Genomic DNA, 25,965 nt, shown 5'->3' with positions numbered 1-25,965 from the left:
TTTGGAGAGGAGGCTCTGGGAAATGCAATTCCCTCCCTGGTTGTGGTAGGAGCCAGTCATTCAGCCTCCCTACATCTTCCTATTGTTCCTCGTATACTCACGCCTGGGCTCTGGATAGAACACAAGACTTGAAACGCTCTGAGGTCATGAGCTTCTTCCCCATCTCCCACAAAGTACCATGAAAGCTAATGCATTGCTACAGGTTCAGCAACATATTGGCTTCCTGCCCACACCCACAGAGTTCGCATGTTTTTTTTTTTTTCCCTTCTCTCTCTCACACACACCTATATACACACATATACCCCCAATTCAAACCATTTTCAACCAGAAGCCTGAGACTCGGGTTCTCCTCTTTATGATGCCTTTGTTTCTCCCCAGAGTGGTCCAGCTGATTCATCTGCTCGCTGTGCTGATGTCCCCCTGCCCACTCTGATAGTTACAGCCACTATGATGTCACTTCCCTACCCAGTCACCTTCAGCAACTTCCCTTTATCCACTGAAATTAGGTCCAAAACTTCCAAGCCAGGTACTGAGGCTCTTCACTATTCCTCAAGTGACCTTTTGCCTTTTCTCTGTATTGTCCTTTAGGCCAGTTTGAGGTCTACCTATGGCTTCCTCCCTGTTGAATTCCTGCCCAACTCACTGACTCCGACCACACATAAAGCCATCAGAGACCCCCCGACCGACTGCTGAGGGCTGCTGTCTCTAAATCTCTAGGAAACATACTTCCCATTTCTCCTCATGACTTCTGTCCTGTTTTGCCTTTCTTGATGGGTCTTTACAGTCCTATTCTTCATTGTAAACTGTATGCTCAATTTACCCAGCCTTATACACGTCTTACCCATCCTTGTATCTCCCATAAAAACTACTTAGAGATTTTGCCATTATAGGTACTTTCTCTCCACTTCTTCAGTAAATTTATTGTTGAAGAATAACATTGGAACCTGGAAGAGCCTGTGAGATCTATTCACAGGATGGCTAATTCAAGTACCCGTGAAGAGGAGTTCCTCCAAGTCAATAAATATTATTGAGCTCACTATGGACTAACTATCTACGTATGTGACTCTCATACTCACTTAAGAGAGCATCACTAAATCAACCCAGAGTCCTGGAGGGATGGAGAAGAAAGAGCCAGCTTCTGTTGGCATGTGACAAGGCTGAGAGCTCTTACAATCCCTTCTAAAGCAGGGACCAAGGGAGGGAGCACTCTCTTGGAAGAGGTGAGGGGTAGGAACAAGGGGGAGACCCTATTAGAGCCCACCAAGCTGAAGAAGGGGAAATCTAACTGAGCATGACACACAGATATTCCCACCAACTCAAGGATGGACCAAGAAAGGAAAATGTAGCGCAAGAAAATGGTCCCTAACGTTTTCTTCAAGGTCCTGCTAGATCTGTACTTCTCTAAACTCTAAAGCGATTATGAACCGCCACGGAATGTTGTTCAAATGCAGATTCTGATTCCATAGACTTGGGATGAGGCCTGAGACTCTGCATTCCTGGTGAGTGTCCCAGGAATGGGGATGATGATGATGTTTGTCAGTAGACACAGTTTGCATGGCAAGGAGATACAGAGCTTCAAAAGGTCTGATCCCCATAATACCCACAGCCTGGCCCTCAAGACTCCCAGAGGAGAAGCTGAAGGGGGAATGCTTCCAACCCACTCCCGTTTTTGCTCACCCTCTTGGACTTCATCCACTGCTCCCAGACTTAAGGATTGCTAAGAACAGGGGGTCAAGATCACGTGGGCACAAAGGTGCTGTCCTGGGTCATACTTGCTGCTCACATTAGGTGCCTTACTCCTCGTACCTCATAACCACACAAAAGTAGGCCTGAACCCTCAGCTGGGGTCCTAAAGGCGAAGCCAACAGTGAAGGGGGAAGGGATAAGGATTGGGAGAATCTAGTCCCTAAATTTAATTACATAGAAATATTCCCCAATATACTAACACACTGAGCCTAAACGGGATGTCTCTCATTCCTCCCACTTTTTTTGGTGTCTCACCAACCAATACAGTTGTTGAAGGGTGGGCTATATTTTTTGAAGCTCCCCCAAGTCTCTGTTCTTTTATTTTGAAATTAATTGTTTTGCTAACTGTGCAACTCTGAGTTTGCAAACAAGGGACAACAACTCTCAATAACCCTACACCAGGCCTACAGTACATTCTTCTTTCAATGTCACATGATTCAGATGAGAGGAGGGTTCCTGATAGTGCAGCCTATTAGAACTTGGCCGAACCAGAGAATTTTGTCTGAAGTTGAACAGGGCAGACTCCCCACTAGCCTGCAGAAGTTTGGGGAAAAGCATTGAAAAGCCTATGAGTTCAGCTTCTCTGGCATTCAACTGGTCTCCCCAGTCCCATCAATCAAGACCAGGAGCTTCTGGAAGTGAGAATGTAACAGTGATGAGTGGATTCTACTCCGTGCACAGCAAACAAGAGGAATGCTGCCATAATGAGGGTCTAAGGGCTTGGGATGCAAAAGACTTTCCAGCCTGAAGAGCTTTTCCCTGTTTAGAATTATCCTTCAAGGTCCCCACAGGGAAGCTCATGCCCAGAAAAGACAGCAGTTCAGGAGGACAGGTGATCAAACAAGAGAAGGTCTCCCCTTTCTGTTTTCCATGCTGGGCAGCTGGGGATTCCAAATTGAAAGGTGGAGCTGCCCAGGAATCGGCTGCTTCTTGGAGAATGCAACCTTCCATTAGCATCCCACTTCTGCCTCCCAGACATTGTTCACCAAGAGCCACTTCCCTGTTGTTCAAGGGAAGCAAGGGCAGCAGAGTCTCTGGGGAGGAAATTAGTAGCAGGCAGAGGGTGAGAGAAGGCCCAGACCTCCTTACACCTGCTGCGGTCCAGTGCATAGGAGTTTGCCCCAGCTGACTGCCTTCACAACAAGGTGCACGGCGCTGATTAGCAACCACTGTATTCAGCCTGGCTTCTACAGTAAGCCAGGGCTGGATCCACCCTCTGTAGGCCCCAGACTAAGCCCTCCCTCTTCTAATCCACCAATCTTAGATTAAAGCATCACAGGCAGGCACATGGTCTCCTAACAAATCTACCCACCCTTTATAGAGGGAAGTCACTGGAGGATGAAACAGAAGGATGAAGCTGCTCTAACTCTCTTCTCCTTAATGTCCATGCTTCCACATCACACACACACACACACACATACACACACACACACACACACAGAGTTTTCTCTCCTATCCCATCTTCATATCCCAGCCAACACTATTAAAATGGCCTTACTTTGGGGTATCTCTTCTCTCACCCTCTCTGTCAGCTCGCCAACCTGGAACTTTGAATATTGAGAGGAAACCACAGAATATCTCAAGTGGGCTTCTGACTGGGGCTCCGGGGACCTGTGGGGATCTCCTGCTTAAAGAGTTTTCTCCAGTCCCCCTGGCTCCCACATCCCCTGTATTTCCCATAGGCCTCCTGGCTCCCACACCCCCTGTAAGCTTCATGAAATTGGGGAATAAAGTCTAATCAGAGCAAAAGAAGAAGCTGGAAGAAGCTGCATGGGGAAGGACATACGCAGCCCCCTTACCATTGCACGTGGGGTAGCTGTCTGTCCAGGCTGGCTGCTGGTGGAGAAGATTGTTGCTGGGGTTGAGATTCATTACACCACTTCCTTCCAGAATCATGATCTGTAAGGGGATCAAAAAGGCCGTTCCGTCAGTGCCTCTGGGACAAACGTCATTTCACAGTATGGATCATAGAGCAAATTTAGGAAGGAAGAAAGAACGTGTCCTCCCGACCACTGCCTGCCAAGCATGTTGCCATAGCCCTTTCAGTAAAAGCAAAGCTGACTGGCAATTAAAAATTTCCAGGTTCAATTTTCATATGCATGAGGCAAGTTTTTACAGCCACCCATTCATAAATGAATAATCTCTGATCGGGAATGAAACAGGAGGAAAATGTAATACCTGCTCGCCGGGTGAGTCTGGCTAGCAGCCAACTTTTTCTTTTTTTCTACAAAAGTGAAAATATCAGGGAGATTTTGTTTAAGGTGGAATTGCCATTCGGTAAAATCCCAAATGGGTAGCAGAACAGACCCAGCACCTGTGTGGGAACCCTGACTTGAAATCAGACATGTACGAGTTCTGACACACCTGAGCAGCCCGCCCCTCAGCATCCAGTAAATTTCCTCAGTAAGAATATCTGCCAAGAGATGGGCTGGTCTCAGGGGACCTCAGCCATATTTGACCTAGAGCTTTTCAAGCACTTAGCTCTGTGATAACGTTATAAATCAACTGGTTTCTCCAACAAGACACTGACCCTTCCTTCTTGGTAAAAAGTTCATCCTCACATTCCCTTTCCTTTTAATTATCACCACCATTCAGTCACTCAGTCAATATCCGACTCTTTGCAAAGCCATAGACTGCAGCACGCCAGGCCTCCCTGTCCTTCACCATCTCCCGGAGTTTGCTCAAACTCATGTCCATTGAATCAATGATGCCATCCACCTGGAGGATACTGCAAGCTTCACAGCTGACCTGAATGGGACTTTCTCAGTATGAGGCTCATTTTCTCAGTAAAGGATCAAGGAGAACAGCCTTTCTTCCATGAGCCTGTTTTTGGATTTTTTTTGAACTGTATGAAAATTTTATGCTTTAGAAATATTCACCTCGGTCCTCCAGCACTTACAGTGTTCTTACCCTCATGCCAGACTCAAAGCCTCAGAAGTGCATTCAATCATTCAAAGGATGAACAGTCTGTTTCCAGAAGGTGACTGAACCTTACCCGGGACCTCTAAGGGTAACCTGCTTTTTCTAAATGTTGGAGTGGGGAGAAGCTAGAATTACAGTAGAAGATCATGGAAAATTCTCTGCCTGTTTGGGTGAAAACTTGCATCTTCATGTGTCACCAACATCCCCAGGATGGAAATTGCCCAACCAGAGCCATTCCACTCCCTCAAAACCCCTTCCTCTAATTTAACTACTGCTGCTTTGGGTCAATGTAGGGCTTAAGAGGGGAGAAAAGGGATCTGGAAAAGACATAAAAATTCATTCATGTATTCATTCTTTCAACAGATATTTATTAGCCTTGCAATGGGTTGGGCACAGTTCTAGGAACAGGGAGTAGAGCAGTGATTAAGAGTTGAATTAGGCTAAACAGAAACATTTATGATGATCATTAACATCATCATCCTGGTTGTTTGGCAAATAATTAGGCCTGAATCCAGCCTGAGTAGAAGGTAGGAGAAGGCAAGATGGGGTGGCAATGATGAGCTCTTGATGAGCCCACAGGGAGGGGAGGTAGCAGAGCTGAGTTGTATGCAGTGGTGCCGTAGAGATGAGTTTCAGCGTCAGAAAGAGCTGGAGTTTATCCCAAGTTCCGCCACTTAATACCAGCTAAGTTCTTAGCTGGTTTATACCGAGTCAAACAAGTTATTAGCCTCTCTGAACCCCAGTTTCCTTTTATGTAAAATACAGACCATTGTAGCCACCGTATGTACTGGTTGGGGCTTAAGTGAGTCTCCATACCTCGAGCACTTGGCACCAAATAGGACGTAACTGCATAGCAGGTATGTTATGATGAGGAGGGACACTATGCCTATGGACAACCTGAACCGGAAGTAACCGTGGGCCTCAGTTTCCCCGGGCAGAAATTGAAGGGCTAGTAAATTGCTTTTGAAGTTCATTTCCAGAAATGTCTTGGATTCTCACTCTCAGAGAAAACCAACCCAAGTCAAACTTTCTTTTCCCATTGAGCTTTCTAGAGCAATAGCCCTAAGCTAAGCAATCAGATGGGGGACTTGAAGGCAAAAGAAAGCTTCCAGGTCCCCAGAGGGGTGGCTGGGAGAGGGAGAGGGCATGGCACCAGCTCCTGTTTGCTCAAGGCTAGGCTTGTTCCTTGCCAGCATTTGCTCAGCTACAAGCAGTAGAAAGGTTACTGTTTAACCCTGGAAGGGCTGAAGCTCAGAGCCCAGTCCGTGTACCCTCCAGGCTGGGGGTGGGGGTGGGGTGTGCAGGGGAGGCTTCCCTGAAATTCTTTCACAAGGGTTTGCCTGCAGGGCTGTTTCAAAGTGGCTATTTCAGTGGAAGTCAGATCTGCTGGGGCCAACTATGACCCACTTCCTCAGCCGGCTGGCTCAGGGCTTCTCTTCACCAATTCCCCAAAATCTAGAAGGCAGAGTGGGGTAAGGACCGAGCACCCAGCTTTGAAGTTAGAGAGAGGTGGGCTCAGATCCTAGTTCGCCTGCTCCCGGTGGGTGACCCTGAAACAAGTTCAAGTCTATCCGACCTGAATCTTTCTGATCCTCACTTTCCCCACTTGTAAAATGGGAACAAACCCAAACTCAAAGGGCTGTGGGCATCAAATGAGCTTGTGTGCACAGAGAGCTCAGCGGGTACTAAGAATTCAATAAATTTAGCAGGAACACATGGGCCAGACTTCCTCTCATGACTCAATGTCCCACAAGCCCCTCTCCTCCAGGCGGACATCATTTCTCACCATGAGACATCCAGAACTACTCTCAGCCAGAGAGAAGTCCTGAGGATTACAAGGTCACAGCTGCCCCATTGCCATCTGGGCCCCCAGGAGGCTAAGCACACTCCCTGCTGGCACCCCCTTTCCAAGGGAAAGCAGCCAGCACAACGAGGGGCCCTTTTTTACAGGGCCCAGTAAATGGTTAGCACCCATAAAAGAGTTTATGTGGCTTATTCCTTAGTGAGTCAGAGTTCACTGAGCTCACCCAGGCTGCTGAGGAGAGAAGGTCAGTGTTCTCAACCCAGCTTGGGGCGGCAGGGACCATGCCCTCAGGGTGGGCACGGAAGGCCCCTGGGGCTAGCATGGCTGAAGGCCTTTTACCAAGTTCTAATCCCTTGGAGACCCAGCTTTTCAAGTGTGAAATAAGGACATTTGCCCCCCAACAGCCTCACAAGATTGTTGAGAAGATCAAATGAGATAATAGATAATAAATGTGCCTTGAGAATGGTAAAAAAAAAAAAAAGAAGAAGAAAGAAAGAAAGAAAAAGCATTATTATTATAACCAATTCAGCCACACTCCCGTATACAAATGTGGACTTTCCATGGTACACGCTGATTACCTTCTGCTGTGCTTAGTCACTCAGTCGTGTGTCCAACCTTTTGTGACCCGTGGACTGTAGTCTGCCAGGCTCCTCTGTCCATGGGATCCAGGTAAGAATACTGGAGTGGGTTGTCATGCCCTCCTCCAGGGGATCTTCCCAACCCAGAGATCAAACCCAGGTCTCCCACAGTTCAGGTAGATCCTTCACTGTCTGAGATACCAGGGAACCCTGAGAATACTGGGGTGGGTAGCCTATCCCTTCTCCAGGAGACCTTCCTGACTGACCCAGGAATTGAACTGGGTTCTTCTGCTTTGCAGGCAGATTCTTTACCAGCTGAGCTACCAGGGAAGCCCAGGTGATTACCTGATGGAGTATGAAAAGCAATTCTTCTAATTTAGAAGTATTTAATGCTTCTCATTAATCTTTTTACTTTACCTTCAGCATAACTTTTATTATTTTCTTTAAAAAAAAAAGTATCAATTATGGGAGGTTGAGACTTTGGAGACTTTGAGGGCTGGGTTGGAACCCAGACTCCCCATCTTTGACTTTGAGCTATGTAACCTTGAGTGTGTTACTCCTTCCGAGCTCAACATCTTTACTGATTCCAAAGAGGGAGTCAGGGGACTGTGGATGTCCTCCAAGCTTAAGGGCTATTTGGAAGGATAAGTAATGCTATGAAGTTAAAGGTCCGTGGGCTTCTCTGGTGGTTCAGATGGTATAGAGTCCACCTGCAATGCGGGAGACCCGGGTTCAATCCCTGGGTCGGGAAGATCCAAGATTGGAAGCAGTAAATTCAGAGCCTGAGGAAAAACAGTTCCACCCTTTGAGCTAAAAGCAAGCTGGAGAAGGATCCGCTTCACCTCATTTCCAGCTAAGGAGAGAATTCTAGGGTGAAAAGCAGGGTTTCTCAGCCTTGGTGTGACTGGCATTTTGGTCCAGGATGGTACTGGTTGGAAGGGCTATCTTGTACACTACAGAATGCCCAGCTGTATCTCTAGCCTCTTCCCACTAGATTCTAGCAGCACTCATTCACCAACCCTGGAAAAAAAGCCCCAGAGCCAGATCACGCCTAGTCATGAGCACCAGTCAAATCAGAGCCCATGGAAACAACAGCTCAGATTTTGTTCTTGCTGGTGTGGCGACTTTGGACTAGCCTTTCTGAGCTGCTATATCCTCTCTTGGGAAACTGCCACCTAGGCTTGCTGGAGGACTGAAGGAGATTCAGGACCATGGGGCCCCTGGCACAATGCCTCATCATACCCATACCTGGTAAGTGCCTCCTAGGTGGAAGTTTATGAAAACTCACTGAGTATTGGACCCCCCATTGTCTATTCTTACATAGTATGTATTCTGGGAACACAGCATAAATTGTTACTTGGAGTATTGAAAAATGCACATCAAAGAAAAGAAAAAAGTAAATTTTAATTCAAACCGAAAGATTGAAATGCACTGAGATATACGAGGTTTTTCCATCTGCATTCTCTTCACTGATTCCTCCACATTTGCCCAAGATGTCACCCTTTGCACCACAATTCTAAGACTGACACTTTGGATGACAGAAGTCTGCTCTTTATTTCAAGAGGAGGAACCATGGGTGGGATCCAATCAATTACAGCAGATGGTCCCTCATGCCAGCCTTCCAGTCGGACACTCTTCTGTCCTAGGCAGCAACTCCCTGGGCCACTAGGGTTTGGCCAATCCGAACTCAATTTGGCAGAGAGGCAGCACTGTGCTCTGCTGGGGTGGCCAGAATCACTCTTTATTCCCCACTTGGTTAAGGGGCCCCTTGGGATTAAACAGAAGCACCCGCAGTGCCCCAAGTTGCTACAGACTCAGACTACTTCTGAGCCACCCACATACAGAGACGACCCACCACGTCTGTACCCACCGCACCAGACCTTCATCAAAAGTGGATTCCCTTCCAGCACCAGCTTGACCACCATGCACAGGGAAGATCAATGGATCAGGGAGGGGGCCAGCAGAATGCCTAGCCTGACCCTAAAGTTTAAGAGTCTCACATTTTAACTCTTGCTCAGCAGCTCAATTCGGAGTGGGTGAGACTAGTCGCAGAGACAGAATCTCACTAACATCTGGGTTGAAAGGACATACTCAAGGTGTGAGGAGCTTCAAACCCAGCCCAATGTTGCCATGCTTCTGGAGGGCAGTTCTCATGGTGACTCAGATGGTGAGGATTGAAGTCTTGACTCTGCTCCTTGGCAGGCTGTGTTGACCCTGGGGAAGTACCATCCTGTTTAAAGTTTCACTTTTCCCCATGATAAAAAGTGGGAGAAATGGAGTTGACGTGTGGATCAAATGAGAACGTTTGTAAAATTCTCACAGTGTGTCAGGAAATATTAGCTATCACCGTGGGGTCTGCCCAGAAGCTTCTCTCTGAACTGTGTTGGTTGGCCTGGGAAATATTCTTAGGGTTGAGGTAGACTCTTCAGAGGCAGGATGGTGCAATGGTGGGAAGCACCAGGCTGTGCAGTCAAATGGCCATGGTTCAATGCCTGGTTTTGCCAACTGACTAATCATTTGGACAAGTGATTCAACTTCTTTGGGTCTCAGTTTCCTCGTTGATAGAATGGGGATTATATAAAAATGGTTGTTGAAAGACAAAATGAAGTGATACCAGTAGAATGCTTAGTACATATTACACATATCACAATATACGTATTAAGTACTTGGTGAATACAAGCTAATTAGTGTTAGTCTCTCAGTCGTGTCCGACTCTTTGCAACCCCGTGGACTGTAGCCCACCAGGCTCCTCTGTCCATGGAATTCTCCAGGCAAGAATACTGGAGTGGATTGCCATTCCTTTCTCCAGGGGATCTCCCCGACCCAGGGATTGAACCCAGGTCTCCTGAATTGCAGGCAGATTCTTGACCATCTGAGCCACCAGGGAAGTCCCTAATTATTATTATCTTTTATTTGTTGTGTTGTGACTTATTATTTCATTGAGTCTCCAAGGTGGAAATTGAGGGTTAAGTTCATTTCAAGCAAGGCTTCTAACTTCTACCGTCTACATCATATTCAGCAGTCCCAGTGAGCTGGCACACTCTAGCCTAGGGCTGGACTCGGGCTCCCCAGCCCCATCCTGCTCTGCTGGGTGACACACCATTAGGCTGGGCGATGGACAGCATCTCTGAGCCCCTGCTCACAGAAGCCATGCTCTGCCCCTCCGCCCACTTCCTGCTCCCCTTCGTGCCACCAGACATACACTGCCCGAGGCTGCCAGCAGCAGTGGGAGGGCACACCTCTGCAGGCCCTGGGTTACCGCCCCAGCGTTTTGCTCCCACACACCATGGCTGGTTTGCAGGTGCACAGGCAAGCAGCTCGTCTAAGATGGGGGCTCCTGGCGGAAGACGGCCTGTGGATCTCTATCCTACAGGGTCTCTTAGCACATGAATTGTTCAATTACTAGAAGAAAGGGGTCTGGGATTTGACCTCTTAAGGACAGAAAAGTGAGCAGAAGGAGGTTCCCTTGGAACTTTGGCAAAGGACCAGAGCCAGGTCTTCCGGAGCCCAGGAGGCTCTGCCCAGCCTCAGGACTCCTAACAAGGCCAAGCCCTGCTCCACTGGTCTCTCTTAAACACACAGAGAGGACCTGCCAGCAGAGACAAACACAGCCCAGCTTGGGCTCGCTCATCTGGACCAAGGTGTGTCTTTTGCTCTGTGGTGGGGCTACTGAGACCTAAGACCAAGTGTGTATTGCTACTACTAATAGTAGCTATATACTGTAGTAGCTAGGGCTTCTTGAACATGTAAATGTGCTGCCTCTTTTCTCATAGTTTTAAAACCATTATCTCAGTCAATACTCACAATTGCTCTGTAAGGCATTATGTCATTTAGCAGATGGTACATCTGGTGCTCCAAGAGGTTGTGTCACTTGTTCAAGCTCACACAGTTTTGAAAGAACTGAATCTAGCAGAGAATTCAACTCCGAGTGTCTAGCAACAAACCCTGGGCACTTTCTGCTGAGATGGGGGTGCTTTGCCAAAGAAGAAAGATGCCCTCAGCTCATCCTCAGCCCCAGCCCCATCCTACACACCGTCACAGCATTCTCCCTGTGCCACCTGGGGTCTCACACCTTTACCAGGTTTCTCCTGGATTTCAAAGCTCTCTCCGTCCATTCGATCATGCAGGGACCCTGATTGAAACATGTTTCTTTTTTGCCAGAGCAACCTAAAGTCATCTCTCTTCTCAATATATTCAAGAGTCCTTTTTAGCATGAAAGGGGAGAATTCCGTTATCATTTTTCTATACCTACAGTATACTCAGGTAGGAATATTTAGGGCCAGTTTTATCTATGATACTTTTAGCCATTAAAATAGATTCATGTGTGCTCAGTTGCTTCAGTTGTGTCCAACTCTTTGTGATCCTATGGAGTGTAGCCCGCCAGGCTCCTCTGTCCCTAGGATTCTCCAGGCAAGTATACTGGAGTGGGTTGCTGTGCCCTCTTCCAGGGGATCTTCCCCAATCGAGGGATCAAACCCAGGTATCATAAAAGGAGTATTTATATATTCATGCAAATATATTAATCTAGACATGTAAATACATGAATATATTTGCATACACATATGAATATTCCTTGTATGATTCAATAAAATGATTTTTAATTTATATTTTAGAAATAAACCAATCCACAATGCTTTGTGCTTCATCTGGATTAGAACTGAATTCGTTCAAAAAGTAGTGTTTTCTTCTGTTGAGAGGGTGAAGATACACTGAAAGCCACCAGGGCCACAGTGCAGATCATAAGCAGGGCTTCGCTTGCATTCCCTGTCCCCAGCCCTAGGGGACCGAGTGTCAAAGCCACAGTCTGCCTTCTTCCCAGATCATTGATTCATTCAACCACATCATCGCCAAACTGCCTCAGAATACTGTCTCATGTGGGTATTTTTACTCCTCAAGCACAAGGAGCAATTAGGCACTTGAAATAATCACTTTTGCAATGACAGCACTATCCAGACCATTCTCAGTCCTTAATCAAAGTTACCAGCAGGTGAATTCACAGCATTTGCCCAAAGAATGTTGCAACAGCTTACTGACTTCCTGTTTCAGTATGACTGTCATTTCAAAAGAACTACTCCCAGTGAGGAGAAAAGAAAATTCAAGTACATGTGAAATCTAACTGAATGTAACGAAGATGATAATTCATGTTTTCCAAATGAATCAAAATATGAATCAAGCTTGGGGAATGTATTTGATCCTCTCAGCATTACATCACAGGTAATTTCATACCCTCATAATGTGTTTCAAGACAGACATTTCATGTTCCCAGGGGCAACATCGGAAGCATTATTCCTGGGCTTTCAAGCGTTTACATGAGCAATGATGCCTTAGTGGGAGCCCAAGAGTCGATTCATTATAGATACACTTTACTAACTATAAGCCAGTGGAAAAGACACATCTTATGCTGATTTTATCAGTCTTAGTGACAGTTCAGACAAGAAACAGACACTGACTGGGGACAGGAACCAAAATTGATCAAAAAACAAGATTCCCTTACATGACCTCAGGGGCCTTTATCAACCATGTTCAGGTATGGCAAACTAAAAATAGGGCAAGCTTTGAAACATGAATGTCACGGAGTCTTTTTTTCCCTTAAGGGAAACTATGGTTCTCTCCTCCCCAGACTGCATACTCACACCAAGTTTTGCACATATTTTGTGCAAAAGGCCCTCCAAACACCATCCACTGACCCCTACAAATCTATTGACACCGTGGATCTTTAAATCAAAATCTCTGTTGCACTCATGTAGGATTGAAATAAAAAGAAAACTTGTAGTGGAGTCAGGGTCAGAAGAAAGTCTACCCTGACCTCTGAGAGAAGCCCTGAGAGTTTTTATTCTTGCTCTTTCTTGATGTGAGTGTTGCACAGTTTCCCTACAATGGCAGCAGGAAGGCCCTCCCCTTTCCCTCTCCATCAGCAGCTGAAGGAGGAACCATGCTGCACCCAGGACAGTCATTCTGGACCTCTGTTCAGCAATGTAGTAAAAAATTCACCGTATACCCCACCACCTTGAACCTCAGTATTTCTCTCCTGACCAATCCTTGATCTCTCTTCTAAAACACAGTAGCCATAAGCAACACATGGCAAAAAATAAAAGCAAAAACAAACAAACCAAAAAAAAAAACCAGCCTACTTTTACAACTGAGGTCTCCATAGGTGTTTGGAAAGGCGTACGTATGAAAACTGGGAGATTACCTTTACAATGCTTATTTTCCTACTTGGCTGAAGAGGCCACACGACTGGTCTATGGGCCACTTGCATCATCAGCACCTAAGAAGAAGTTAAACTTGGAGTTTCCTGAGGTCCCACCTAGACCTGTGAATCAGAATCTATGCTTTTAAGACCCCACCTTCACCAATCCTTAAGCACTCTTGCCATTAAGAGCTTCTGGTTAAAGACTCATCTACTTGAGTTCTCTCAAGTTCCCAAAACACGATAACGAACTCCAGCAGATATTGGCCCTAAAATAAACATCCATAAACACCAGGAAGTCCTCGTAAAGTCAGAGGCAATACATTTCAATCGGAAGAACTCAAGCTTCAGTTCATCTGCAGTGATTCTCTCCCTGTCTTATTGCCTAACTTGAAGAAGTAAAGCAGTTCCTAACATCCAATACCATCTTGTTCAATGCAACAGTGCTCAGCAACTTAACAAGTATGAGTCTGTGAAGGCCAAACAAAGTCCTCAGAACACAGCATTTGTGGAGGATTTTTGTAATGATTATTTTCATCAAGGGGATTTCATAGCTGGCTGAGTCACTCCTTATTCCATCCCACCCCCACCACAGCTCTTCCAAAGATTAACCACCCTAGCTTTTAGACCTCATACCAAAGAAACCTGGTATCTTAGCCTTCAATGGAGAGAAACAATCATCAAGAAATGTTTGCCCTGCTAGTATATTGATCCCTTCCAATTAATAGATATTCATTGACGAGCTACTAGATGTTGGCACTGTACTAGGTGCTGGGGGCATAAGAGTGAAAAAAACACAGAAGCTGCCCTGCTCAACTGGACTGTCCAGCAAGGGCACCACTTCTGAAAATGTTGTAATAGCTTTTTTCAAGGTCATCTGGCCTCATTGGCCATCTCCTGCTGGAGTTACAGTAGAACAAGAGCAGGGAGAGCCAGGTGACCTGCTTTGGCATTTGGAAATGACCAAGCTTGGGAAGAACTTCAACTCCCTTAAAAAACAAGATTAGGGCAGGAATAGAGATGCAGATGTAGAGAAGAGACTTGTGGACACAGTGGAGGAAGGAGAGGATAGGACAAATTGAGAGAGTAGCGTTGACATATACATATACTACTTTGTGTAAAATAAACAGCTTTCGTGCTCAGTGATGACCTAGATGGGAGGGACAGGGGATTGAGAGGGAGGCTCAAGAGGGCGGGAATATATGTCTGCATATAACTGGCTCACTTCATTGTACAGCAGAAACCAACACAACATTGTAAAGCAATTATCCTCCAATTAAAAATTAATTAATTAATTTAAAAGAAAAACCAGGACTGGTCCTCCTTTCTCCAACAACCCCAAACCCTTGCCTTCACAGGAAACCTTCACCAAGACCTGGAGTTGGCAGCCATGAGTTTCGCAAAGCAGCCTCAGCCAAAACTAATCTCCGCACAGGACAGAATAAAGCAGCTGGTTGTCTGGATGGCTGCATGTCTCTCCCTGAGACAATAGTGTGTTTATGTGTCAGAGGGTTAGGGGCAGGTTAACATAAAACCCACCGTAAACAGAGCTGTTAATTCAGTTGCTGGCAGGGGCTTCTGTTATCTTCTGAATACCTCCCAGAGGGTATAAGTCCTACCTTTTCATTTGAGTTGGCAGCAGAGTTATTTTTTTGCACCTGTTGCTCTGCTCCAATAACAACGCAGTTAAGCATTGATTTGTTGGAAAATAAACAGAAAAAAGCAAAGAAAGGCATCTGCCCAAACAGCCTGAGCTGGTTTGACAGAGCGTTCATGCCAATTTGTTTTTCCTATAAAAACCAAAGAAAAACCTGTGCTTTCAGTTTGAATGCTATCCTCCCACTCCCTAAGAAGAAAAGGTGGTATCGAAGAGACCAGCCAGAGCTGGCAGGGCCCAGGAGCCAGAAGACACTGTACTTTTCCATTGGCTGGCTCTACGAAGGCGCTAAGGGGTATCTGAGATCTGTAGAATGACATGGCCAGCCTCCAGCCAGCCCAGGTTAAGATCCTGAATCAGATTAACAAGGCCAGAGAAGGGGCTGCCAGGTTATGATCATAACCCAAACCACACTCTTCCAAATGGTTGATTTCCGAAAGTCAGTAAGTTCAGGGAGTAGGTGTGGTCTCTGGGTTACGTCCCCAAGCAGAGACTCAGCGTGGCTCTCCCAAAGGCTTCTTTCATCCAGCCCTGGGCAATGAGCATAATTTGAAAACCCCCAGTCCCTGGACCATAGCTTTCCCAATGGGGAAAGGAGGTTAGCCATACCTACCTCCAAGGCAAGCTGTGTAGACTCACTCATGTCCTGCCAAGTGACTTGAGATCCCAGGTGTCCTCTCGAAAGGACCTAAGATGTTCACTGTATGATGCCCGCATTAATTCAAGCATCACCGTGCTCTCATTTCCCAACAGTTTGTCAATATCACATGATGTGCTCAAGCCAGAAAGGGCTACAAAGAGCTAAACAAATCACTCAAATGGAGATCATGACAACACTAATTAAGCGGTGGTGTCATCACCCAGCCTTCAACACACACTGGCAGGCGAAGCCTCTTAGTATCTCTTTTTTAAGCCTTGAGCGGAAAACCTAGGATATGCGTGATGTTCCCCGAGATTACCACCTCCCCGCAGCTTTCTCTCAGCCATAGGGCTTTCATTATCACCAGACCATTGGCTTAATGGGGAGGGGAGGTCACAGCAGTAGGGGGAAGCCTCCGAAACGCCTCTTCTCAAGGAGCGTTAAGAACAGAGTGTTCTGACAGAGGAGGGATATGGCTGGCTGAGCATTCCCAAGCATTCTTGTCATGAACAGGACAGGGAGTGGACTGCCTCAGAACCAAATTGGGCAGCCAGAAAAATAAAAGATTCAACAACACCCTCAGTTGACTGAAAAATAAATAAGATCCAGGACGCAGGAATGCGGGAAGGGTGGAGGGAGGTTAAGAGGATGGAATCGGAGCCAGGGAGGGTTGCGATGGACTGGGACAATGGATTTGACCAGGTCGAGATTAAAGTTTCTTCCCAGAGAAAGACTGAGATGCCCCAGTCAGGGAAAGATCAACAGCCGCTGATTTGGGATCTCACAGATGGTATAATTACAAAACAGCAATCAAAATTATGACGAGGATGACAGTTTATATTAATTGAGTGTTTATGATGTGTTAGGCATTGAACTAGGCTTTACAGGAATTGTCTCATTCACTCCTTGCAATAACCCCAGACGTGGATACTAATATCTTCATTTTTACAGCAAAGGAGGCACAGGGAACTTGAGTGACTTACTCAAAGACACGAAGCTAGTAAATGGTTGGATGTATTATAATAAATGTATTGGGGTATGAGGGGAAAGTGCCATATAACTTTTCGTAGCTTTGAAAATGGACTCTTGTATTTCCAAAGACAAGGTGATTGTCTTTTAGGATTGCACACTTTTATTTTTGAAACTGAGCTCCTTTTAAGTACAGCTGTATAATTTTTCCCCCAAATGTGAGCATGAAGCATACTAATCATCCTTGTGCCCTTAGTTGAAAGTTATTTTAGTGTCCATCTGTGTGGATGCTACCGAAACACCCGTTCATGTCCACCCAAACCCATCTGTCAAAACTTCAGCCTGGCTTCCAGTTGAAAGCCCCAGATTGACTCAGCGATTGGGTTTGGCTGCTTAAAGTCACCTCAGACTTATTAGCCGTGATAAAAGAGTGGTAATAATCACAAGGAAATTGAAACATTAAGGGGAAATTATGCCTCCTTTGGAAAAGCATCTGACGACTAAGCCAACACACATGGGTCCTGATGTCAGACCCACTGTGTCGTGGACGTCACGCCAATGAGGGGAGGGCTCTGGGAGCCTGCATTCCATCCCTCTGAGAAGTCTAGGAGAGTTCTCCCCGACCTCCGTCACACCCATGACCCTGCAAATGTTTGTAAAAACGTAGCCATAAAACAGACAGGACTTCACTAGACTCATTCCAGCATCATCTTTGCAACTTAAGAAACAAATAATACATGAATTCTCTCATGCATTAGAACATCTCCTCTTTAGAAGAAGTAGGGTTTTCTCTTTGTACAGACCATCATTAAACAACCATAGACAAGAAAGTCATATTCCTTTCTAGAGCCTTGCTGCAAGACCTATAGACTCTAGGCATACCAAGTCTCATTTTCTCTTCCAGAACACACTTCATTCTGCTTCCTCTAGCTCCCTGACCTGTAGAGTAAGCCCTCTGGAAAATAACACATGAAAATACTCCTTAGCAAGGCAAGCGACTTCCAATCAGAAAGGTTTTCCCAGGGATCAAACTCCTTCCAGCTGATCATTCAGATATTCCTCCCCTTGCTTCAGTGGACATCTTTGACACTCAAAATGATCAAATCAAAATAGCTAAGGTCAGCTAGATGAGCACGATAAGGAGGAGCCGGGGTTCTCCCCGCAGCTTCCCAGCATCAGGAGCTGTCACACATTTGAATAATTTCATCATATCCAAGGGAGCCCAGCTACGTGACTGTCAGGACTCAGTGCAAAAGGAAAATCCAGAGCAGAGCCCCTTGTCCCAAATGTGTTAAGAACTTCAAGACAGCAACAACAGAGTGTTAAACCAAGCACAGGTGCTTTCTAAGTGTTGGACCCTGCATGACTGAGGTGGCTGTATTACGCTGACCCCAGCCCTGTCCCAAGGCGTCAGTCCCAACTCTTGCCTTTACCTACGCCCTTGCTCTATCATCATGGAAGGCAGGGAGACCTTTTGCTGTCTAAAGCTCCTAAAGGAGTTAGGAGAGTCCAACAAAATATGACATGGAACATGCCTGTAATAGCACCTGGCTTATGGCAGCACTCAACAAAGGTTAGCTATTATTAGCATGATTATTATTATTGTTATTATCTTCATGATGCCAAGGTCCCTTGACAACTCCAAAGCTACCCATAGACAAGAACGATGGGTGGGAAGAAAACACACCCCACTCTGATAGAAACTATTAGCTACTGCTGTTCATTTCCTCAGTCGTGTGTGAGAGAATGCTATAAGTTAGGGGCTCTTAGCCTTCTCTTTATACTGTGAACCCATATGGCAGTCCACTGAGGATTATGGACTCCTCAAAATAACACTTTTGAAATGACAAAGTAAAATACTAAGATTAGAAAGGAAGTTTATATGGAAATACAATTTTCAAAATACTTTTAGAAATAAATGTGTGATAACATAAAAATATACGTGCTTCTTTGTTGTTCTTTAGTCACTCAGTCGTGTCTGACTCTTTGCAACCCGATGGACTGCTGCATTCCAGGCTTCCCTGTCCTTCACCGTCTTCCAGAGTTTGCTGAAACTCATGCCCATTGAGTCAATGATGCCGTGTGCTTCTTTATTAGTACATTAAACAAGAATAGCTAGTCCAGTTTCAATAACTTCCATGATATCAAAGTAGTGATGAATATCGATATTTTAAGACATCTGTAACAAGTGCAATGTGATATAAAAATATCTGTAATTTTTCTGCATGATAATCAGTTATAGCTATTGCTACTGAGGAGTTTAGTATGCCACACTTGTACTGAAATTGAATTGAATTCACATTGAATATTGAATTTTAAATTACTGAAAGTAAAAATTTTATTTGTTTTCACATCCAAGTCCACATAGCCTCTGATTTCTCCCCATGGACACTAAGAGATCCTTGGATCCCAGGTTAGAAACCTTTCCTGTTTTTGTAGCAAGGACGGCTTGTTTAATTCAAAGAGCCTCTAGCTACCACTGCTACATGGCCAGAAGCCTCATTTGAACAATTTACAGGAGGTAGACCCCATAGTGCCTTGCCAAAATAAGTAGGAATTTTTTTCAAAGCCTCTAGAATATCCAGAGTAATTCATGCCTTAGCTGCCGTGGCCAGTAAGTATCTGGAGACTCTCAAGAATTTAAGGGGTGGGCAACATATATAAAGTTGTGCTTAGTCATGTGGACTGCAGGAAAGATCAATTTCTTCTGGAGGCCTATACATGCCAGGCATCAAGACAGGATTAAAAAACAACGTGCTATGTACCTATCCCAGGTCTTCCTTGAGGCTCCGGTGGGTGGTGGTTTGCAGCCAGCTCAACACAAGGCTCCACTAAGAGATCCCCCTTCACATGCCTCATCCTACCTCCCTGCTGCCCACCTTCCCCACTGAAAACCCCGCTGCCTTTCTTCCCCAGAGTCACAGTACAGAGCCAACGTCGATCATTTTGACAAACAAACTCCCAGAATTATCCAGACACTCCTTGTCAAGAGAGACTCACTGAAAACACCCAGGTTGAGGACTGATCCTCCGATTCCATTCCACAATTACTAATTGTTTACTCACAAGCATGGGTCCGGATGCTTTCAGATTCTTTGTCTAATTTAATCCTTATAATAGCCTGTGCAGATGTTATTAGCCCCATTTTCCAGATGAGGAAACTTATATTCTGGAGCTTAGATAATTCACCCAATGTCACTCAGCTACTTGGTGACAGAGTCGAATGTGAACCCAGGTGTTCTGACTTTAACCTCATGTTTTTTCTACCACATTCCAACTGCTTCCAGGCAACAAAAACCCATAGCCTCCTGCCTTTTGAGATACACAAGCAGCCAAAGTCTACACTTCACCCATGTTCCTCAAGCCACAGCCTCTGGTCAAGGGAGTTAGAAAGGTAAGCTAGGTGTCCTCTGATTTTCTCAGTGGACATAACTGGGACAGAGGCTGAATTGAGGCCAAATCTAAAGTCCAGTTGTGAAGAAAACAAGTCTTGTCAGTAGTTACCATGGAGACAGGCTGAAATAATCTTCACCTTTCAGGCCCCACTTACCTCCTCCAATAGAATATATCAGTAGTTGTTATGAGAGAATTTTTTTTAAGTTTCCTCAAAGGGACCCCCCCCCCAAAATCTCTTTGAGACAGTCGTATGCTCCAAGCCCCATTGTCATATTTAGAAATAGAAGACCTCTTTCATATTCCAACAGAGACTTAATAGACTTTTGGAAGAAGTCTGCATCAGGTCAAGAAAGGGATGGCAGGTGAGCTAAAATTTCTCAAATCCACAATTGGACCAAAAAAGGTCTAGCCCCAAAGGCCCTTTATGTGGTGTCTATGACATAGAGTGAGGGGTATGTGGCTGAATAGGAACTTTTAAATTTGTCACAATCACGCCCATAAAGCCCTAGCCCCCAAGGCCGTTTGTGTGGTGACTATGATAGAGTGAGGGGTACGTGGCTAAATAGGAACTTTTAAATTCACCACAATCACAACATCAAAAAAAAAAGCGTGCATCTGGAGAAGGACCTACAAAAGTAAAAATAAGTAGTTATTATAATAGTGGGGTTCATGAGGTAGTCTAATAGTCCAGTAATCAAAATATTATAGTAGGCCTTTTGGCTCCTTTTGATTTGGGACTTGGTTTTCATCAGAGGCACATTTGGAATGTATGAAGCATGTTTAAAATGCTGGTCATATTTAAAATAAATAAACAGATACCCCTAATAATAACAAAGACGCTGCTGAAAAAGGACAGGAAGGAAACTCTCAGGGCCAAGGTATTGGGGGAAATTGGAAGAGAAGACATAATATGAATCCAATGAACCAGAACAAGGGGCTCAGCCCCGTAAAACAGCCCAAAGAAAGAGTGTGGTTAGGTGCTAGTGAAATCAGTTTTCAAAGGGGTATTTTACAGGGTATCTCTTTTAAAACAAGGCCAATTAAAGCCCTGGGAGCCTCTTTAAATGGGCCATCCTGCTTGACTCTATTACAAGCTCTGATTTTTCCAGACTCAGGCCGAGGGCCTCTGTAAAGACTGGAGTCTCTAGGTGGGCTGCCCAGTGGCTGGACCAGCCATGTTCCTCTTCTGATGACTCCTCAGGTCTTCCTCTATAGGAGGTGAGCCCACACCCATCCAATCTACCCAGTAATTCATGGGCAATCAGTCAAGTGAGCTGACCAGCACCACACAATCTGAGTGGCCTCCAGGGGGGCCTGAATATCCACTTTTCAGCCAGCTGCTTCGGGGTTTTACAGAAGAGGGCATTAGAGTGCCTACCCGTGTATGCCAGGGGCTTCCAGTGGTCACAAAACTGCACAAAATTGCATCTGCTTCTATACTCACGCTGACTTCAAATAAATGAGACAGTTGATAAAGACGGGATATTGTCATGGGAACTGACTCCAGCACCCCTAGGAAAGTCTCCCGGTATCCAGTCTGCAGTACCTCAGCCAGGCATATCCCTGGGCCAAAGTTCTGTAGACCCCAAGGAAGCCATTTAAGAGTTCCAACTGGTCTTCCTTCCTGTCTCATCCTCAGGAGGGCATCTCTCATCCCATTCTCAGCTTTCACAGGCTCAAGTTAAACCTGCTGACCTCTAGACGTAGCTAGCTTTCCCCAGTCACCAGATTCTGAGGACCGAAGTGTATCTTCAGGATGATCAGGTTTCAAAATGAGGGATCAAAAGCCCAGAGAGGTGGAGTGTGCTGCTGTGGGCACATAGTTTTGCTGGGACTACAAAACCAGGTCTCCTGACTGCCAGTCCGGGACTGTCCTGCACCCGGCCTTGTCTACACCGTGCTCCCATCACTCAAAACATGAGTCTGGGATTCTTCAAGGAGAATTCGTAAAGACATTTTTTTTCCTTCTGAAGTCCAATAATTCTTTAATCAAATAACTCTGAGGGATCCATGAAAACTTCTACTCCTGCACATCTTAACTTCCTGATGTCAAAGCCACTTGGCTTGAATATATGTTCCATCTGAACATGACCCATTCTCCCTCACTGCATTCTAATTCCTGCACAGCTTAATAGCCTGGACCTCTAAAGCCCTGTCTGATTTAAATAAACATAATAGTCACATATATCTAATAAGAGCACAATTGCTGCTCCTCAAAACAAATCATATGATTTAAAATCCTATTATGAAAACTTAGATAAGAAAATATTAAACAAAGTTTATTATCTTCCCTGTCGCTTCAGTGATTGTGCAACAGATTTAAGAGAATCCACCAAGACAGGGCTGCCGTCCTGCCTCAGTCTTCAGACGACCATCCCCCGCGCATTGCCGGCATGCCTCACCCCAGCTAAGAGCTCAGCACGGTTGGTTACCCTGTAACACAACCAGGGTGAGAAGCCAGGTCTCCAACACCAAAGCTGCATGGAGCCGAAGCCTCCCAACTGGGGCCTCTCCCACAACAGAAATGATTGTCACTTCAATTCTACCAGAGAGGGATCTTAACAAGAGAAATGGTCTGAAACGGCAGAAAAAGGTATCACCGAAAATCACGTTCCGACTTTGTATTTGATTCCTCCAAACCGTGGCATTGCTTCTCAAGTGTGTTAGCAGTTTCTACCACGGCGTTCTCGGTATCCACCCCACCCCATCTCCCAGAGGTCTTTGAAAATCCCATCTGTTCCAAAGGACTTAGGGAGGACTCTAACTGGAGGAAGCGAGGCAAAGACTGAATCACTTTTGAATGATTTGTGTAAACCTCTGCGACTGGGCTTGATGCTTGAACATTAAACAGGGTTCCTACACTGAGTTTTCAAAAAGCAAGATGGTCTAAAGAACACAATTCAGGGCTAACCTTAATTTAGGGGCAGGGGGTAGGTGGGGATGAAGAAGAAATATAACATTACAAGAATCCACAACACTAAATTCTACTTCCTAGAAGTGAACTTTGACCCACAGCCCTCACATTCTGGCCTAGGACCTGATATGAGTTCCTTCCAGTTTCTGGTTAGCTAACTGAATGCAGTGGAGTAAATATTTTAGCCTCTCAGTTTCCATTTTGTCTCGGCCTCTGAAATCATCAAAAAGGTACTGAAAGAGGATCTGCATAAAGTTAGTAAATTAAAGGGAGCACAAATGTGGAATCGTGAGTGTGAACATAAGACTTCTCAGAGGTCCAGAAAGACCCAAGGCATTTCCATCTGAGGGCACGCATAGTATATTTGTTTTTAAAAGGAAAAAAAATAATCAAAGGGCATTGTTTAAATTTAACAAATAGATGCTTTTTAACTCAAAAGAAAAAATATAATTGAATTTGATATTTTTCATATGTACAAGGCCTGGATCTCCCCACAATCACCCAAAAGATTTCCAAATAATGCCGCCATTTTGAACAGTAACGCAAGAGAGCTGAAAGCACAGTTGCTCCCTCAAAGTTACTTTCTTCTAAAGTGCCTTTCTAAAACAGTTTGGAAATACGGAGGATTATCTCCATTATATTTATTATTTTTTCAAATGTGATCACGCATTTTCAAATGACCTTCATTTCACGTTCCACTGTCTTTTTTTTTTTTAATTTATTTATTTATTTTTAATTTTTACTTTACAATTCTGTTAAAGTCTGTCCACATAAGCCATTAGTGATAGTGCAGAAATAATGTAATCCTGCACGATTTCAGGTTATAAAAAGATGAATTTGATGAGTTATTTCATAGTCTCTGTACTCAAGTTCTCAAAAAGAAGATTAAATGGAGCCTTCTACAAAATCCAAATGCAGCTATTAAAGTCATTCTCCTTTTTTTAGAATTAAAGATTATTCACTTTTATAGGGCTACATAAAATCATTCTTAAAATCTCTTAAGAGCCTTTCCTGGTAGCATCCCTTACCCCTAAAATTCTTCCTAATAACACAACTTCATCTCTCCTGTTGGAAATCAACTCTTCCCTTGACTTCAGTGGAATTAGCGCATGGCCACTCATGAGCCCCAACTATACTTTTATGCAGTGAAAAGCTCTGTCTAAACACATCCTCACAACCATGCCTACAGAACAAACTCCTGAATTAGACCTTCCATTGAAAAGTTCTCCAGTCCAAACACTCACTCACTCTATCCCTGTTACTAAGGTCAGTGTGGCGAGACACCTGTGAACTTAGGCCCAGAAGCTTACGCTTCATCTTAACAAGGTCATGCTCCCACAATCCCAGCAGTACGCTAAATCTTGGCAAAGACAGATGGTGAAAATGTCACTTTCCTGACTCGGCATTGTCATTACCAACACAAAGATGATCTCCCCACTGTTTCCAGTTCTATCCACATGGAGGCCAATACTTCTCCATTGTGACCAAACAAAATCAAAAGAACCCCTGTCTTAGAAGACATTTGGTGCTGCTGACTCATGTCTGCCTGTCTGGTCACAGTATCCTGTCATGGAACAAAGGGCTGGTCTGTCTCCTTATGATATGGCAAAACTCTTTGCCAAAATTGCTTTTGTTTTCTGGACAGAGGTGTGCAACGCTCCCCCATACCCTTGCCTACCCACACTGCCTGAACACTTTTTCTAATTTGAATGCATACACCTTTGCCTGTTTCCAGCCATTTTCCAACACCAGAATATACTGAAGATGAATCTGCCTTTCCCTACAAATAATGGAATGAGTCAGGAAAATCACCAACAGAAGACATCTCTAGAAAATGAGAACGTGTGTTCTGAGCTCCAACAGCAATTTAGCCAACCAGTTCGTTACTGAGAAGAACCTGTCCCAGCTTTCAGAATTTCACAACTCAATCCAGGGAAATAGCTTCGTCACAGAAAGAGAGGGAAACTAGGGGACTTTTAAATTCAGTGATTGGAAGCCCAGACTCCACGCAGGGAGTTCAGATAGCACTCAAAGTCAGCCTGACGCCCTCCAAAATCAAATCCTAAGACGACCCAGTGAGATGAACACAGCTGAGGCGTGTTCACTTCCTGCCAGCTGCCTCGGGGAGTCTCTTTTATTTTCCTCTGTCTGATTCAAGGCAGGTTTCTCTTTCCACTCAGGTATTTGAATTCCAGACTCCAAAGAAGGTTTAAAAATAAGGACTTACCTCATCTACCTAAAGATTCTGGATGGGAAATCCAATAGCTGTGGCGAATGGAGGGAAGACTGCTAGAAGCACTCACGCCAGCTTGTACGGGGACAGGGAACCAGGAGTGTTATCACGTCTGAGCCCTCATCAGAGTGAAGATCAATGCACATGACAATAATTTTAAATCATTTTGTAGGATGTTAAGCAATAAGCCACCAACCGGGAATTCCCTAAGTCACTTCCCCCTCTTCTGATTGGCTGCCGGGCCCTTTAAAAAAATAAAATAAAGGATTACAAACATTTGCTCATTTGCATTTGGCCAACTCACACGTTAGTGTTCAAACAAAACAGGTCTAACCAGGTTATGCCTGTGTCTCGAGAACAGAGAGACAACCTGTTAATGGATGAGGAATTGATTCGGTGGTGACTGTTCTTTTCAGCTTAGAGGCTGTTTCAGGTGAAAAACACCAGGCTTGCTCCCCAAAGACACCACCAGGAGGGGAGAATGTAAATGCAATGTGAGCAGAAGCTCAAATCTGGAGGAGATGGTGGTATAGGGGATTCAGGGGCTCTCTTAAACCTCTGTCTTCATGTACTAATTTATGTTCAGTCCACTCTGCTTCAACATCAAAATCTTTTTCCTGCCACACAGACACCAAGTTTTTATGGGGCTCCCGGCCAGGTTGCTGGAAGCATAAATTCTCTCTCCAGGCACCATGATTACCTCCTTGTCATGGACCCTTGGTAATTTCAGTGGACTTTGAAAAGCCAATCCCCCCAGTCCCAGTAATGAGCTTTGGAAAATTTGAAGGAAGTGTCCTGGGAGGGAGAGTCTACCCTGAGTTGACAAAGTAGAAGAGTCAGCTGTCAACAACGCAAAGGCCTGACTATCTGGTTGTCTGCTTAGCCAGATCCTTCCTCTTGACACTTCCATGGTCTTT

The 25,965-nt window shown here is 45.0% G+C and overlaps 1 protein-coding gene across 3 annotated transcripts in view; it reads right to left on the bottom strand.

The window, feature by feature from the left end:
- EHF (ETS homologous factor) overlaps positions 1–25,211 on the bottom strand; it is a 43,325-nt gene extending 18,114 nt beyond the window's left edge. The window contains exons 1-2 of one of the 3 annotated variants that reach the window (XM_040258997.1): positions 25,043–25,211; positions 3,546–3,645 (exon numbers count right to left, since the gene is read on the bottom strand). In XM_040258997.1, coding sequence (XP_040114931.1) covers positions 3,546–3,642 — 97 coding nt within the window. In that variant the 5' untranslated portion in view covers positions 3,643–3,645; positions 25,043–25,211. Of the gene's footprint in view, positions 1–3,545; positions 3,646–15,510; positions 15,834–25,042 lie in introns of those variants that run through there. The other 2 variants (XM_040258996.1, XM_040258994.1) reach the window with 2 other exon arrangements.
- Between the last annotated feature and the right edge of the window lie 754 nt (positions 25,212–25,965).

Source organism: Oryx dammah, unplaced genomic scaffold, assembly GCF_014754425.2.
Source record: "Oryx dammah isolate SB20612 unplaced genomic scaffold, SCBI_Odam_1.1 HiC_scaffold_17, whole genome shotgun sequence".
NCBI classification, from domain to species: Eukaryota; Metazoa; Chordata; class Mammalia; order Artiodactyla; family Bovidae; genus Oryx; species Oryx dammah.
The sequence above is the reverse complement of the archived record's forward strand: the minus strand, read 5'-3'. Positions and strand labels throughout refer to the sequence as shown.